The following is a 16,376-nucleotide window of genomic DNA, read 5'->3' as shown; positions in this document are numbered from 1 at the left end:
TGATTTCTGTGCATTAACCCTTAAGAAAATTAAAATTCATATAGCCAAGACCAAGGTACATCACGTGAGTACCATGAGCCAGAGTTGGAGCTTTGGAATAGGTAAGGATTTTAGGTAAGGTAATAGGTAAGGTTTTAGGCAGTTTCTTAAAGGGGGAGAGAGAGAGATGGAGAGGTGAAGTGATTTAGGGAGACAATTCCAGGGCTTAGGGCTTCTAGGCAATTGTTAGTTGTCCAGCAAATGAAGTAGGATGCACAAGAGGCTGGAGTTGGAAGAACGCATTGAACTCAAGAGAGTTGTTTAGCCCAAAGAGGTTGGTGAGATAGGCCAGGAAGGGATTTGATAACGGGAATAAGAATTTTCAATTTGATGAGTTCCTTCAGGTGGTCCCGAAGCCAATGTGAGATGGGTGAATGGAAAAGAGATCATGAAAATGAAAGCTCTTTCTTCCCATCTGCAACTTCATTGGCTAGATGAGTATGTTACTGTTGTTACTGGAGGCAGGGCCCCTACTCGACCTCTCGATGCAGAGGCATGTGTGTTTGGAACCTGTCTGATCGTGAGTGACTGGGGAGCTGGATAGAAATACCATTCAGATTCCAGCAGAGGGCAACACGCTGCCGTTCCAGGAGCTGTGCGCGCGCAGCCGCTGAGGGGGCAGTGACGTTTGGTATTGTAGTAACGCGCCATGGTAACGCGGAGTCCGTGGCAACGACAATGAATGGGCGGGGTGAGAGCGCATGGGAATGTAACGAAAGTGGAGAGGGGAGTTGAGCAGCAGGGGGCCGGTCGGAATGGGATGCGGCACATCTAGAGCGGTTTCCACACAACCGGAGGCCGGAACCGAGGACAGTCTAGAAAGAAAACGCAAGGTAACCGGCCACGGATAGAGAGAGCAGGCGGTCTACATTGAACCTGGAGCCAGCAAGACAGGTCCCTGAGAGGGTGGGAAAGACACTGGCCATCCCATAGACTCCCCAAATTGATGACAAATATATCTGTAAACACTATTAGGTTGAAGCATTACTGGGAAGATGCAAAGATACAGTATCTGTCTCCATCTCTCTCTCCCCACCCCCCAACACCAGAGGATAAGGTCCAGGGGGATTTAATAAATTATAATTTACAGGATGTGGGGGGTCGTTGGCTAGGCCAGCATGCATTGCCCATCCCGAATTTCCTTCGAGAAGGTGGTTGTGAGCCCACCTTCTCGAACCGCTGCAGTCCCTGAGGTATAGGTACACCCACTATGCTGTTAGGGAGGGAGTTCCAGGATTTTGTCCCAGTGACAGTGAAGGAACAGTGATGTAATTCCAAGTCAGGATGAGGAGTGACTTGGAGGGGGACTTCCAGGTGGTGGTGTCCCCCTGTGTCTGTTGCCCTTGTCCACCTAGATGGTAGCCGTCATGGGTTTGGAAGGTGCTGCCTAAATGGTGAGTTCCTGCAAGTACATCTTGTAGGTGGTGGAGGAAGTGAATTTTGTGAATGAGGTGCCAATCAAGTGGACTGCTTTGTCCTAGATGATGTCGAACGTCTTGGGTGTAGTTGGAATTGCACTCACCTAGGCAAGTGGAGAGTATTCCATAACACTCCAGATGTGTGCCTTGTAGATGGCAGACAGGCTTTGGCGAGCCAGGGAACGAGTTACCAATTGCATAATTCCTAGCCTCTGACATGTTCTGCTAGTCACACTATTTATATGGCTAGTCCAGTTCAGTTTCTGGTCAATGGTAATGCCATTGTATTGTGTTTTATTTGCCACCAGTGCAAAATCACTACAACTAGTTCCACCAAGTGCCCTTGACATTGCACCATCTTCATAAGAATTTACAAACTTGTCTATAGCAGTTCTCTCTCTGTATGTGTGCATATTTGTTTGATATATAAATCATAGAATTATAGAATTTACAGTGCAGAAGGAGGCCATTCAGCCATTGAGTCTGCACCGGCCCTTGGAAAGAGCACCCGACTGAAGCCCATACTTCCATCCTATCCCCGTAACTCAGCAACCGCACCCAACCATTTTGGACATTAAGGGCAATTTGGTATGGCCAATCCACCTAACCTGCACATCTTTGGACTAAAGGGAGGAAACCGGAGCACCCGGAGGAAACCCATGGAGGCACGGGGAGAATAGATCGCGCAGACTCCCCACAGACAGTGACCCAAGCCAGGAATCGAACCTGGGACATCTGTGGCTGTGAAGCAACAGTGCAAACCACTGTGCCACCGTGTCACCCACTGGACTGGTATATCATAAAAATATGCAAAAAATTGATTAATTGTTAGCACAGATAGAAATAATTATGTATGACCTGATAACTATCATGGAGACATGGTTGTACGGTCCAGTGCTGGGACCTGAATATTGATGGAAATTTGGCACTTCGAAAAGATAGGAAACTAGGAAAAGGAGGTGGGATACCTCTGTTAATTAAGGATGTGATTTGTACAGTAGTGCGAGATGACAGCTTAAAAGAGCAAAACGTAGAATCAGTTTGGTTAGAGATAAGAAATAAGAAAGGTAAAAGGTCAGTTGAGGGAGTAGTTTACAGATCTCTGAAGTTGTAACACTGTTAGACAGAGTACACAGGAAGTAATAAATGGGGTGTGTAAGAAAGGTACAACAATAAACATGGATAACTTTAATCTACAGCTACATCTGACAAATCAGATTGTCAAATGAAGTGGGATAAATGAAATTATTTTATTAGGATTGACATGAAAACATGAATTAATAGCTTTAGAATAGATATTGCATTTGGCCGCAAAATAAAGACCTTGTCTGGATTTTTCTGGCCGTTCCTGCCGGTGGGATCTTTCGGTTCTGTTGACGGTGAATGGCCACTGTGGGCATAAAATGGAAAATCCAGCCAATCCGTGAAACACTGCGGAGACATGGAAAGTCCTGCCCCTTATTTACTCAAAGCTCACCGATTTGGAGTGGTTGTTTTTACCACATCACAAGAGTATGCAAGTCAATTGCTGAGAGCAATACATAGTAAAGCCAACCAAGGAGCAGACTATTCTGGAACTGGTAACGAGCAATGAGACCTAATTAATCAATAACAGCATGGTAAAGGAGCCTTTAGGTGACAACGATTATAATATGATAGAATTTTATGTTCCGTTTGAAGGGATGAATTGTGGGCCTGAGAATATTGTTTTAAAGAATAAAGATGATTATAAGGATGCAAAAGCAGAGCCAGCTAAAGTGAACTGAGAAACTAGGTTGAAAGGCGGGACAGTAGAGATGCAGTGGCAGATTCTTAAGGAGATATTAAATAATTCTCAGCAAAGATTTCTCCCAGTAAGAAAGAAAGACTCTTTAAGATGGATGCATCATCACAGCTCCAGGGTCCCAGGTCAATTCCCGGTTTGGGTCACTGTCTGTGTGGAATCTGCATGTTCTCCCCGTGTCTGCATGAGTTTCCTCCGGGTGCTCCGGTTTCTTCCCACAAGTCTCGAAAGACGCGCTGTTAGGTAATTTGAACATTCTGAATTCTCCCCCTGTGTACCTGAACAGGTGCTGGAATGTGGCGACTAGGGGATTTTCATAGTAACTAGTTAATGGAAGCCTACTTGTGACCATAAAGATTATTTAAAAAAATAAAAAGTCAAGTATTTTATCTAATTGAAATATATACTTTACAAATCTGCAAAGATGAGTGTTGGGCCAGAAGATTGGTCAGATTTCAAGGACCAGCAAAGAATAACTTAAAAAAAAAGGGAATGTTGAGTATGAGGAAAATGCTTGCTCATTTCTACAAATATTTAAAGAGAAAAAGAGTAAATAAAGCTAGTGCTGATCCTCTAGAGCAGTGCATCTCAAACTATCTGATGTGGCGTACCGGCAGTTTTTTTTTTCAATGTGCCAGGGACCGGTGAGCGAAACAAGCCAATCCAGGATTACTGTCTCTTTCTTTTCTGGAAACACTCCAAGTACCGGCAGACGATGGCTCGTGTACTGGCACCGGTACGCGTACCACACTTTGAGAAGCACTGCTCTAGAGCATGAGTCTGGGGAATTGATCATGGAAAATAAGGAAATGGCAGAGGCGTTGAACAGATATTGTGTGTCTGTCTTCACCGTGGAAGACTTAGAAAACTTCCCAAAGATACTTGTAAATCAAAAGGTGAACAGAAGGGAGGAACTCTGGGGAAAATGTGCTGGGAAAACGATTATATCTCAAGGCTGACAAAATACCAGCACCTGATGGACTGCATGCTAGGGTCTTAAAAGAAGTGGTGACAGAGATTGTAGATGCATTGGCTACAATCTTCCAAAATTCCTTAGATTCTGGAAGATTCCCAGTATACTGAAAAATAGCTAACGTGACACCGTTATTTAAGAAAGGAGGGAGACAGGAAGCAGGAAGCTACCGGCCAGTTAGCTTGGCATCTATCACAGGGAAATTGTTATAATCCATTATTAAGGAGGTTACAGCAGGATACTAAGAAAAACATAATGTGATGAAGCAGAGTTAACGTGGTTATGTGAAAGGGAAATAGTGTTTAAATAGTTTATTAGAGTTCTTTGAGGAACTAACTGGCAATATGGATGAAGGGGAACCAGCGGATATTGCTTGGATTTCCAAATGACATTTGATGAGGTGCCACATCAAAGGTTGCTACAAGGTAAGAGAATACAGTGTAGGGGGTAACATATTAGCATAGAACAAGGATTGGTTAGCTAACAGGAAACAGAAAGTAGGGAAAATGGGTCCTTTTCAGGTTGACTAGTTCTAACTGGTGAAGTGCCACAGCGATACGTGCTGAGGTCACATCTATTTTATAATCTACATCAATGATTTGGATGAAGGAACTGAATGTATGGTAGTTAAACTTGCCAATGATACAATGATGGGTAGGAAAGTAAGTTGTCAAGAGGAGGTTGAGAGTCTGCAAAAGGATATAGGTAGGTTAACGGAGTGGATAAACAATTGACAGATGGAGTATAATTTGCGAAAATGTGAACATGTCCCCTTTGGCAGGAAGAATAGAAAAGCAGCGTACTATTTAAATGGAGAGCAGAACTCGATGGTACGACAATGGGATGTTCGGACACAATTTAACGGCTTCAATGTGACCGACTTAGTGTCGCGACGAGGCCATTGAATCTCGCGAGGTTTGCGACGCTCGAGATGTCGCGCAAGATTCAACTGAACCTCGCGGGAATTCGTGATCTGGATCTTTTTTTTAATTTAAAATTTAGTGTATTCAATTATTTTTTTCCAATTAAGGGGCAATTTAGCGTGGCCAATCCACCTAGTCTACACAACTTTGGGTTGTGGGGGCGAAACCCATGCAAAAACGGGGAGAATGTGCAAATTCCACACGGACAGTGACCCAGAGCCAGGATCGAACCTGGGACCTTGGTGCTGTGAGGCTGCAGGGCTAACCCACTGCACCACCGTGCTGCCCAGTGATCTGGATCTTACCCATGCTCTATGAAATCTAGATCATTGGATCCCCTGGGCTCCCGGACCTAATGGCCTCAAGGGGGGGGGGGGGGGGCTCACTTAGTTGGGGGGTGGGGGGTAATGTGCGGGGGTGACATTTCCCATGGGTGGGAGGTGGGGGGAACCCTCAAGCTCACTTAGAGATCGGGCACCCTTTTAAGATGGCCGTTCAAAATTCAGCCCCATTGCTGAAAAAAATTCTAACTGTGGGCTGGACTGGGAAGAAACTCCCCAAGGCCCAAAAAACTGATGAAGTGTGGGTGAATATCGGTCTGGATCTCACCCAAAATTCCAGCAGGAAACACCCTGCAAAACTCACCCAAAATGATACTTAGAAATGTTTTGGTTAAATCACATCCTTGGTGTTTATTGCAAGGGAATTGGAATATAATGTTTTACTGCAGAGGTGAGACCATACCTGCAATACTGTGTACAGATTTGGCCTCCTTATTTCAAAAAGGATATAATTGTGTTAGGAGCAGTTCAGAGAAGGTTCACTCGGCTGATTCCTGGGATGAAGGACTTATCCTATGAAGAAAGGTTGAACAGGTTGGGCCTATACCCATTGGAGTTCAGAAGAAGGAGAGGTGGTCTTATTGAAACATAGTCAGTCTTGAGGGGATTTGATAGGGTGGATACCATGAGAGACTAGAACTCAGTGACACAATTTAAGAATCAGAAGCCTCCCTTTTAAGACTGAGATAAGAGAATCTTTTTCTCTCAGGGTCATTAGCCTGTGGAATTCGCTTCCCCAGAAATCTGTGGGGGCTGGGTGATTGAATTTATTCAAGGAAGAGTTAGACAGATTTTAGACAGACAAGGGAGTTAAGGTGCACAGAGCACACGTCGCCCATTCCATATATGGTGGTCACGGTCATATGACCTCATCGTGCCCGACTCTTCGGCGCAACGAGGCTGGTAAATCTCACTAGAAGCCTCTTCAAGACTTACAACACTCGGGATGCATCGTGACATCTAACAATATATCGCGAGATGTTGGGATCTGGATCTGGCCCTTAATGGGTGGGAGCCAGATTTGCATATTTATCAAGTTATGAAATGTCAAGTTAAGCTCGCTTAAATATGTTCGCACCGGAGTCTCCCCAGCCCCAGGATCGAATGGCCGTGCCTCGGAGCCCTCACCATGGTGCCGTTCAACAACAAACGTGGACCTGGTGTAACGGCACCTGGCGAGATCTTTCAGGAAATCGGAGGCCCCAGGGTGGCTGGGCTCTGGGCAGGGTGGTACCCTGGCCCTCCCAATGCCACACAGGCACATTGGCACTGCTACTTGAGCACCTTGGTAGGGTCACCCTGGCAGGGTGTCCAGGTGGCACTTCCAGGCTGTCAGGGTGGCAGGCTGGCAGTGCCAAGGTCCCCGGCGGTAGGTTGTCCATGCCAGGGATCGGGCCCAGGGCGTCCTTGTCCTTATGAGATAGGCTGCGTGAGGCTCGAAGACTCCCTAATCAGTAATTTGGGGCATTGGGGAGTCTGGAGGTCGTGGTGCGGGGGGGTTGAGAGATTGGGGCGGCATTTAAAAATGGCACTCAATCTCTTCCTGTGCTAGTTTTCCTGCTCTCTTGGGATCCAGCCTCAGAGACAGTCAGAGCCTGTGAGCAACAACTAGAACATACACCATTTGGTAGTAAGATAGTCTGGTCAGGTTAGCCTCAGGTCTTCAGTCAACTTAGCATAGTGTCAACCCACAGTTAAAGTATGTATGATAGTTAAGAGTTCAATAAAATAGATTTGCATTTCTTTAAGTGTTGGAAGCCTGTCTCTCTCACTACTGCAATAAACGCAGTCCTCGCAGACCCAGCTTACCCAACACAACATTCTCGGCACTGCAGACAGCATGAAACACCCCACTAAATGGGACTTTTTCCCCCCATTAAATATTGCCCGGTTACTGAGGTGCCATTGAGTCTAGCCAATACTGAAACTGAGGTGCCGGTGAATCTGGGCGATGCTGGGATATATACAAAATAATGTTTTTATTTGGTCAAGGTCGAGCAGCTCCAGTCCCAGCCAGCTTCCAGGACAAGTACAGACTTGTTCTTGCTCTCCTCTGACCAGTGCCTGTGTTTACTTGACCGAATCCCCTTCAGGTCAGGCTGTTTAATTTAGATTGTCCAATTCTGTATCTGGCCTTGCTTTTCAAGCCATTAGCCACTTGGTCACAGCTCCAAGGGTCAAATAGCCCACTCCTACTCCCAAGTCCTTTGTTCCGATATCCACACCTACACACACACTCACACACATGCGTATGCATACAAATACATCTACTTTTACCTCTGCCCCACTTCAAAATCCTGTGGCAATGTACTAATTTTGGTGATTTCCCTTCAGGGCATTTTAGTTGGTTTGGTTTCATTTATAGAAGTGACCTGAATTTGGAAAGTAGGTTTCATGAGGAACAAAGCTGCAGCAAGCTGCAAAATTATGTCTCACTATTTGAGCAATCTGAATTATTCAGTGACTCCGGTATGCAAAATCAGCTGATGCTGGCTGTTTAATTGGACAGACACTAAGGAAATGTAACTTTAATTGCATTTCATTTCATTTTCATTCCTTTTACACCATGATGACCTTAGTTATCCAGTCTGGGATTGATTCCTCCGATAGAAAACCAACCTTACTTATTGCTGCCATTTTTGCTTTGACATCCCTGGGGTAATAGGTTTTGGCTAAGATCAGCGTGAGGTCAGGTGTAATGCCTGGAGCCAGTATGTCTCTCTTGTGGGGACCATGACTTGGATTCAATTTGAATTGGTTTTTGGAGCAGGCGGGGAGCTGGATTACGTGTTTGCCCCCTGTCCACACTCTGACCTCTGGCTTTGTAACTCTGATAAAGTAATAATTTTAAAAATGAGGCTTTGGGAATGGACTGATGAATGGAGATGGTCCATTGTGCTGCCTGCCTGATTCAATAGTTTCTGACATAAGAGAATATAGTGCAGTGGGACTAATTGGATAGTTCTATCAAAGAGCTAACCAGGGCACGATGGCCTGAACATCCTTATGAGCAGTGTCGTTACAGGATTGTATGGGCAGGATTTCTGCACCCAGAATTTGGTGGGGGGGGGGGGGGGGTGGTTAATGGAGGCCGGTGACTGCAAAAATCGGAGGCCCACCTACTGATTCTGTTTTTTTTTAACTTAATGTGTTGTAGAGAGGGCGCCTCAAGATAAAGGCACCTCACTCTCTCTCTCTCTCTCAGTACCTGAACTGCAGGATGTTGCTCGTTTGGAGCTGGGGGGCCTCCTATTGGTCCTTCAGTTTCAAGAGCCCACCCTCCATCCTTAATTGGACAGTGAGCCTTTCCTTTGCTACTTATGGGCCAATTACTGCGGGGTGACTGTTTTCGATATAGTACATGTTTGACCACAACATCGGGTTGTCACCTAAACTGAAATTCTGCCCTATGATTTCAAGCTAAAAATCTGAAGGCATCATGTAACGTTCTGCTAGTGTCCTAGCCAATATTCCTCTCCCTCAATCAAAAACGTTTTGACAATTTCAATTGCTGTGTGTGAGACCTTGTTTTCACTTTCCTGACCAAAAATGTACTTGCACTTCAAAAAATAAGTTATTTAATTCTCCTAAGGAAATGGAAAATATGAAGGTAGGGTAAAGGAAGGGCTGGTATTTGTTCTTGGGATGTGGGATATGTTTGTACGGTTACCTTAGCCATGGTTAAATTTGAGAAGGTGGCTGTGGTGAACCTTTTCCCCTTAAATTACATGTGGGTGGATCCACAATGGTACTGGTAGGGGATTTCAGGCTAATAACGATAAAGACCAGTGATACGTGTGATGCACGATCAATTGCACAAAGACGAGAGTTGAATACAACTGAGGCTTTATCACACTAAGATGTGTGGCCTCCTACAGCAGCTGGCGAAATGGCTGCTGTATGGGGAGAACACATATTTATACTCCGTCTACTGGGCGGAGCCAGCAGGCAGGGAGTACCCCCGTACCTGTAGTGCACGGTCTTACCACACATCTCCTAATATATACAACAGAGGTGATTACCACATTCACCCCCTGTTAAAATTGAGTCCGGCGGGGGCGGCGGAGAACTATATACAGAACAAGTTTAATATATAGAGGCAAAACATTTTTTTTTTGAAGTCCAGTACAAGGTGCTTTAACAGACCCAAACCAATTACAGGTTTAGCCGGTCCAGGGCCTTGATATGACGTTGGGAGCGGCGCAGTGGTGGCGGCGATTCCGGTGGTGGTCTGATCCTCGGTGACTCCGGGAGCATGCCAAAATCCTCTTCATCCTTGGGCGTGGGCAGGGGAATGACCGATGGTCCTGGGGGAGGGTGCTGCTGGGTGCGCGGGGGGAGGGGAGGGTGGCGCCGGTCCGGAGGGGTGTGTGTGTGGAACCTGCTGGTGCCAGGTCCCTGAGGGAGACAGTATCCTGGCGGCTGTCGGGGTAAGCCACGTAGGTAAGCCACACCACGTGACCTTGATACGGTTGAAGGCCTGTTGAGCCTCGGCCGTCAGGGGAAAAAGGGTGGACTGGATGAGTGGGCGAGCTTCTCCGCATAGTTTGGCGCCCACTGGGCATAGTAAGAAAAGAACCCCAGGCAGCGCTTGAGGGCCTTGGGGCAGTGGGGAAGGGGAAGCTCCATGAGGGGGCGCATGCGGTCGGGATCGGGCCCAGAACCTCTGTTCGGGACCACATAGCCGAGGATGGCTCAGCATTTCGTGCTAATTACGCACTTCTCCTTGTTATAGGTGAGGTTGAGGAGAGAGGCGGTGTGAGAAATTTGGCAAGGTTGGCATCGTGGTCCTGCTGATCGTGGCCGCATAGGGTGACATTATCTAGGTATGGGAAAGTGGCCCGCAGCCCGTACCATTCGGTCCATCTCCCTTTAGAAGACCGAGACCCCATTGGTGACGCCGAAGAGAACCCTGAGAAAGTGGTAAAGATGGCCATCTGCCTCGAAGTCAGTGTATGGGCGGTCCGCCTTATGGATGGAGAGCTGGTGATAGGTGGATTTCAGGTCCACAGTTGAGAAGACCTGGTACTGTGTAATCTGATTGACCATATTAGATATGCGTGGGAGGGGGTACGCATCGAGCTGCGTGTGCCAATTGATGATCTGGCTGTAGTCAACGACCATCCTGTGTTTCTCCCCAGTTTTCACCACGACCACTTGGGCTCTCCAGGGGCTCCTGCTGGCCTTGATGATGCCTTCCCGAAGCAGTCGCTGGACTTTGGACCTGATGAAGGTCCTGTCCTGGGCGCTGTACTGTCTGCTCCTTGTGGCAACGGGTTTGCAATCCGGAGTTAAGTTTGCAAATAGGGAAGGTGGGTCGACCTTTAGGATCGCGAGGCCGCACACAGTAAGGAGTGTTAGGGGCCCACCGAATTTCAGTGTTAGGCTCTGGAGGTTACACTGGAAGTCCAGGCCGAGTAGAAGGGCAGCGCAGAGGTTGGGGAGAACGTAGAGGCGGAAGCCGCTGAATTCTACGCCCTGGACGATGGGCGTGGATATACAGTACCCCCGGATCTCCACGGAGTGGGACCCGGAGGCCAGGGAGATTCTCTGATTGGTGGGGTGTACCGCAAGGGAGCAGCGCCTTACCGTATCTGGATGGATGAAGCTTTCGGTGCTCCCGGAGTCCAGCAGACAAGAGGTCTCGTGCCCATCGATCTTCACGCTTGTCGAGGCGGTAGCTAGATTGTGCGGGCGAGACTGGTCAATCGTGACCGAGGCGAGTCACGGCTGGTCGTCGCCGGTGTCGAACAATGGGGTGCCCGGGGGGCATGGGTTCTGGAATGATGGTGGCGCCCATGTGCCGTGGGGAGACAAGATGGCGGCGCCTGATGATCTTGGAGTGGACAAGATGGCGGCACCCACGGGCCGCACGTGTCGAGGGCTGACAAAGATGGCGGCGGCCATAGGCCGCACGTGGTCCGAGAAGGGGAAGATGGCAGCGCCCACTGGCCGCGCGTGGTCCGAGGAGGGGAATGTGGTGGCGCCCATTGTCCGTACGCGAGCGGGGTCGGGGCGATAGCGGCAACTGCGCGGGCCTGGCAAACCGCAGCAAAGTTCCCCTTTTTGCTGCATGCCTTGCAAAGGGCGCTGCGGACCGGACAGCGTTGGCGGGGGTGTTTCTGTTGCCTGCAGAAGTAACATCAGGGGTCCTCGGGGTAGGCTGGCTGGTGGGTGGCACAGGCGTAGGGTTGGCTGAGTGGGGTCCCCCGTGGGGAGGCCGACTATGGAGTCCACGATGCATAGGAGGGGTGGGTCGCGGGGCTGGGGGTGTAGGCCTAAGATTGCGCAAGGCGACCGTCATCGATAGCGCCAGCTTTTTTGGTTTCTGCGAGGTCGAGTGTGGCCCCCTCTAAAAGTCGCTGGCGTATGAGGTCTGACCCTATCCCCATAACAAAAGAGTCCCGCATGAGGAGGTCCGAATGTTCTGTAGCCGTGACGGCCTGACAGTCACAGTCTCTGACCAGGGGAATTAAAGCACGCCAGAAATTGTCTACAGACTCACCAGGGAGTTGCCTACAAGTAGAGAGTCCGTGTCTGGTGAAGAGCGTGTTCGTCCGCTGGGTGTAATTCTCTTTCAGTAGCGCCATGGCTTCATCGCAGGTCGGCGCGTCATGGATAAGAGGAAATACGTTGGAGCTCAGCCGTGAGTAGAGTATCTGGATCTTCTGAGCTTCCGGAAATGGGTCTGGTGCAGACCTGATGTAAGCTTCAAAACAGGCTAGCCAATGTTGAAAGTCCTTTTTGGCGTCGCTTGATTGCGGATCCAGCTGCAGGCGATCCGGCTTGATACGGAGGTCCATCTTCTGAAAATCTTAGTGTAATAAATTGATGCCCGATCAATTGCACAAAGACGAGAGTTGAATACAACTGAGGCTTTATTACACTAAGATGTGTGGCCTCCTACAGCAGCTGGCGAAATGGCTGCTGTATGGGGAGCACATATTTATACTCCGTCTACTGGGCGGAGCCAGCAGGCAGGGACTACCCCCGTACCTGTTGTATAGGGTCTTACCACACATCTCCTAATATATGCAACAGTGGTGATTACCACAAAGTGCTAACCGTCAGAATGTTATGTTAGTTGAATCAGAATGTGGGGGTGATTGCATTCTGCTTCTCTTATCCTTCTCAGTGGCAAATGCCAAAGGGGAAGGTGCAACCACTCTAGTACCTTTTGAGTTGCTGGATTTGATAGGTCTACATCTACTGTAGCCACATAGTGTTAGGATGCCCATGGGAATATATAAACCAAAATAACTAAATTGAACAACCCCCAATGAAGAAATTATTTGACAAGATTTAACTTTTTGTTACTTTTGCTTTTAACATGAGCCAGAGTCAACATAAATTAACTGGCAAATTAAGTTTGTATGAACTATAAATTGCATGTGGAAAGCAGTTACAACAGAGACTATCTCATAAAAGCAAATTACTGCGGATGCTGGAATCTGAAACGAAAAGGAAAATGCTGGAAAATCTCAGCAAGTCTGGCAGCATCTGTAGGGAGAGAAATGAGCTAATGTTTCGAGTCCGATGACTCTTTATCAAAGCTAACAGACAGAGAAAGTGGGAAATATTTATGCTGTGGAGTGAGAATGAAAGATGAGTCATAGCCACAGAAACCCAGGATAAACTGGGTGCTAATGGCCACAGATGCCAAGGGAAAAGAGTTAATGGCAGTCCCCAGAGAGGACAAAAGATGTGAAATAACATCAGAGGGTGAACTGTAGGTGTGGGGGTAGGGGAAGGGGGAAGCAAAGAGGAGAAAGATGCAGGAAAGGTGGATAAGATTGGGGGGGGGGGGGGGGGGGGGGTGGAATTAAATGTATATTAAGAAAGAAAGAAATGGTAAAAGACAGTTAAAATGAAATGAAAACAAATAGGTCGAGGTGGGGCTGATCATCTGAAGTTGTTGAAGTCGATGTTCAGGCCGGAAGGCTGTAGCGTACCTAACCGGAAGATGAGCTGTTGTTCCTCCAGTTTGCGTTGCGCTTCACTGGAACATTGCAGCAGGCCAAGAACAGACATGTGGTCACGGGAGCAGGGTCTTTTGTTAAAATGGCAAGCAACAGGAAGGTCAGGATCCTGAATGCGCACAGACCGAAGATGCTCAGCAAAGCGATCACCCAGTCTACATTTGGTCTCTCTGATATAGAGGAGACCACATTGGGAGCAGCGAATGCAATAGACCAGATTGGAAGAGGTGCAAGTGAAACGTTGCTTAACCTGGAATGAGTGTTTTGGGCCTGGAATGTTAAGCATGGAAGAGGTAAAGGGGCAGGTGTTACACCTCCTGCGATTGCATGGGAAGGTGCCATGGGTGATGGGAGAGGTACTGGGTATGGTGAAGGAGTGGACTAGATTGTCTCGGAGGGAACGGTCTTTGTGGAATGCTGACAGAGGGAGTGAAGGGAAGATGTGTTTGGTGGTGGCATCACGCTGGAGTTGGCAAAAATGGCAGAGGATTATGCTTTGCATACGGAGGCTGGTGGGATGAAATGTGAGAACGAGGGGGACTCTATCCTTGTTCTGGGAGGGAGTGGAAGGGGCGAGGGTAGTGGCACGGGAGATGGACCGCACACTGTTGAGGGCCCTGTCCACAACTGTAGGTGGGAAATCACGGTTGAGAAAGAAGGAACACATTTTCGAAGCACCATTTTGGAAAGTGGCATCTTTGGAACAAATGCGACGGAGGCGAAGGAGTTGAGAGAAAGGGATGGAGTCCTTCCAGGGTATAGGGTGCAAAGAGCTGTAGTCCAGATAGCTGTGGGAGTCAGTGGGCTTGTAGTGGATATTGGTGGATAGTCTATTGCCGGAAATGGAGACAGAACGATCAAGGAAGGGAAGGGAAGTGCCTGAGATGGACCAGGTGAAAGTGATGGAGGGGTGGAAACTGGAAGCGAAGTTGATGAATTGTTCCAAGTCCGGGTGAGAGCATGACGCGGCACCAAAATAGTCTTCAATGTATCGGTAAAGGAGTTGTGGCAGGGGACCCGGATAGGCCTGGAACAAGGAATGTTCCACATACCCCATAAAAAGGCAAGCGTAGCTAGGACCCATGCTGGTGAGACTATCTCATGTAGTTGGCATGCAGTCCACTCCACTTGTGTGTTTTCACTTTCAGCCGCACAGTTCTTCCAAGCAGAATTCCAGTCCCTTGAAGGACTTAGCAGATTCTCGACATGCAGAAACTTCTGCATAAACAGGGTTCTGCCCATACAATGTTTTGTGTATGGTGCACTTTTTGCCAGAACCTTCACACGTCCCATCTCCCATGAGTCATGGTAGGGTGCATTGACCAGAACCTTTTCTTTCCAGCTCTCCCCCTTCCTCTTTGTGTCTGCCTGCCACACAGCTTCCATATTTTAACTTCCTTCTGTTTGGTACTGCTTCCTGGTCAAGGGTAACTGGGTCACAAATACTTGTATTTCTTCATATCCAAAAATTTAAAATTAAAAAAGGACTTTTAATGGATCATATAGTATGTCTTTAAAATGTTTGGAGGGGAAAAAAATCACAGGTTCCTCAAACTTTTTGAAGTACAGAGTAATGACAAATTTTCCTTACAGTTACAGTTTCTGGGTTAAAAGTGGGGCACAGAGTGTGGTGGATGTGGTGAATCACAGTCCGTGTAATTCACGCTGTTGTTATAAATGATGTACTGTGTCTCTGTAAGCTCGGTATACGAGCAGTTGCGTGGTTCTGCCCCTAGGGGGAGATGAGGAGTTTGTACTGGGCTCCACCCTTGGCTCCGCCCATGGCTCCTCCCACTAACCGGAAGTATAAAGCCTGGCAGTCTGAGCCTGCCTGCCAGTTCATCTCGGCACAGGCAGGCTCCGTTGTAAGATCATTAAAACCACTGTTCACTTCCAACTACGTGTCGTGTGAATTGATGGTCACATCAGTGGAATGGGTGGCTACTGAGTCCAGTGACAGGGAGAACATTAAGGGTGGCTTGGGCCACCTTGATATCCAGTGCCTTTCCTGAAGTTTACCTCATTTGATTTCTCTGCTCTTTTCCTCTGAGGGCATCAGTATTGATAGTAATTGAGGAGAGTAGCACACCATGTTATACCATCTAATAGACAGCTTCGGGAGGAAGTGTTAACCAAGCTCAGCCTGAGGAAACACCTGCGCTGTTAGAATCACCTCCAAACTCTTCTGGCCCATTCCTTCAGCCGTCACCTTCACTTGGTCCTTCCCACCCCCCACAGGCAGCAATGACACCTACATGACTCGAGCAGGAGTATCATAAATGAATGCAAATCAGGATCCTATGACATCTTTAGTACCCTAGTGGTATTTAAATCCTGCTGCGGCTATCCTGCTCCAGGGAACGTGGGGTTGGATTCTCCGGTCCCCCAGTCGCGTGTTTCTTGGCGGCACGCTGCTTACTAGTGGTGGGATTCTATACTTCTACCGCTTGGGAATGGGATTTCCCATTGAAGCCACCCCACGCCGCCAGGAGACCTGCGGGCAGGGGTATGCAGCCAGTGGGAAAAGTGAATCGCAACGGCCGGAGGGGACTCCCCACAGTTCACCCGAGTGCCTCCAGGCCACCCACTCTTCGTGCTGCCACCTGCTTCTTTCCCATGTTTAGGGTGGCCAGCTGGCTGGTGGAGAGGGAATTCTAATCGGGAACTTCAAATTGATCCTGGCAGAAAATAGGAGAAGGGTGTTACTCATTCGTCCCACTCCTCGCTTTTAATGTACTCCCGATTAAAATCCTCTTCTTCCCAGTGAGTACGAATGTGCCTAATGGGTCATTTTCATTTTTTTCAACGGTTCATATTGAAACATTTTGCTATGTATGCCACCAATGACGAAACGAAAGTGAGCGCATCCAGAGGTTGACAAAGTAGAACAGAGCGAGTCGCACCAGAGCTCAACCTAAAC

General features: G+C 48.0%; 1 protein-coding gene across 1 annotated transcript in view; it reads left to right on the top strand.

Moving 5' to 3' along the window:
• Positions 1 to 706: 706 nt before the first annotated feature.
• The window catches only part of stmnd1 (stathmin domain containing 1), a 37,564-nt gene continuing 21,894 nt past the window's right edge, over positions 707 to 16,376 (top strand). Inside the window, exon 1 of the mRNA XM_038796996.1 lies at positions 707 to 872. Within this exon, the coding sequence (XP_038652924.1) occupies positions 795 to 872 (78 nt within the window). The 5' untranslated portion in view covers positions 707 to 794. The remainder of the gene's footprint in view (positions 873 to 16,376) is intronic.

Source organism: Scyliorhinus canicula, chromosome 5, assembly GCF_902713615.1.
Source record: "Scyliorhinus canicula chromosome 5, sScyCan1.1, whole genome shotgun sequence".
NCBI classification, from domain to species: domain Eukaryota; kingdom Metazoa; phylum Chordata; class Chondrichthyes; order Carcharhiniformes; family Scyliorhinidae; genus Scyliorhinus; species Scyliorhinus canicula.
The sequence above is the reverse complement of the archived record's forward strand: the minus strand, read 5'-3'. Positions and strand labels throughout refer to the sequence as shown.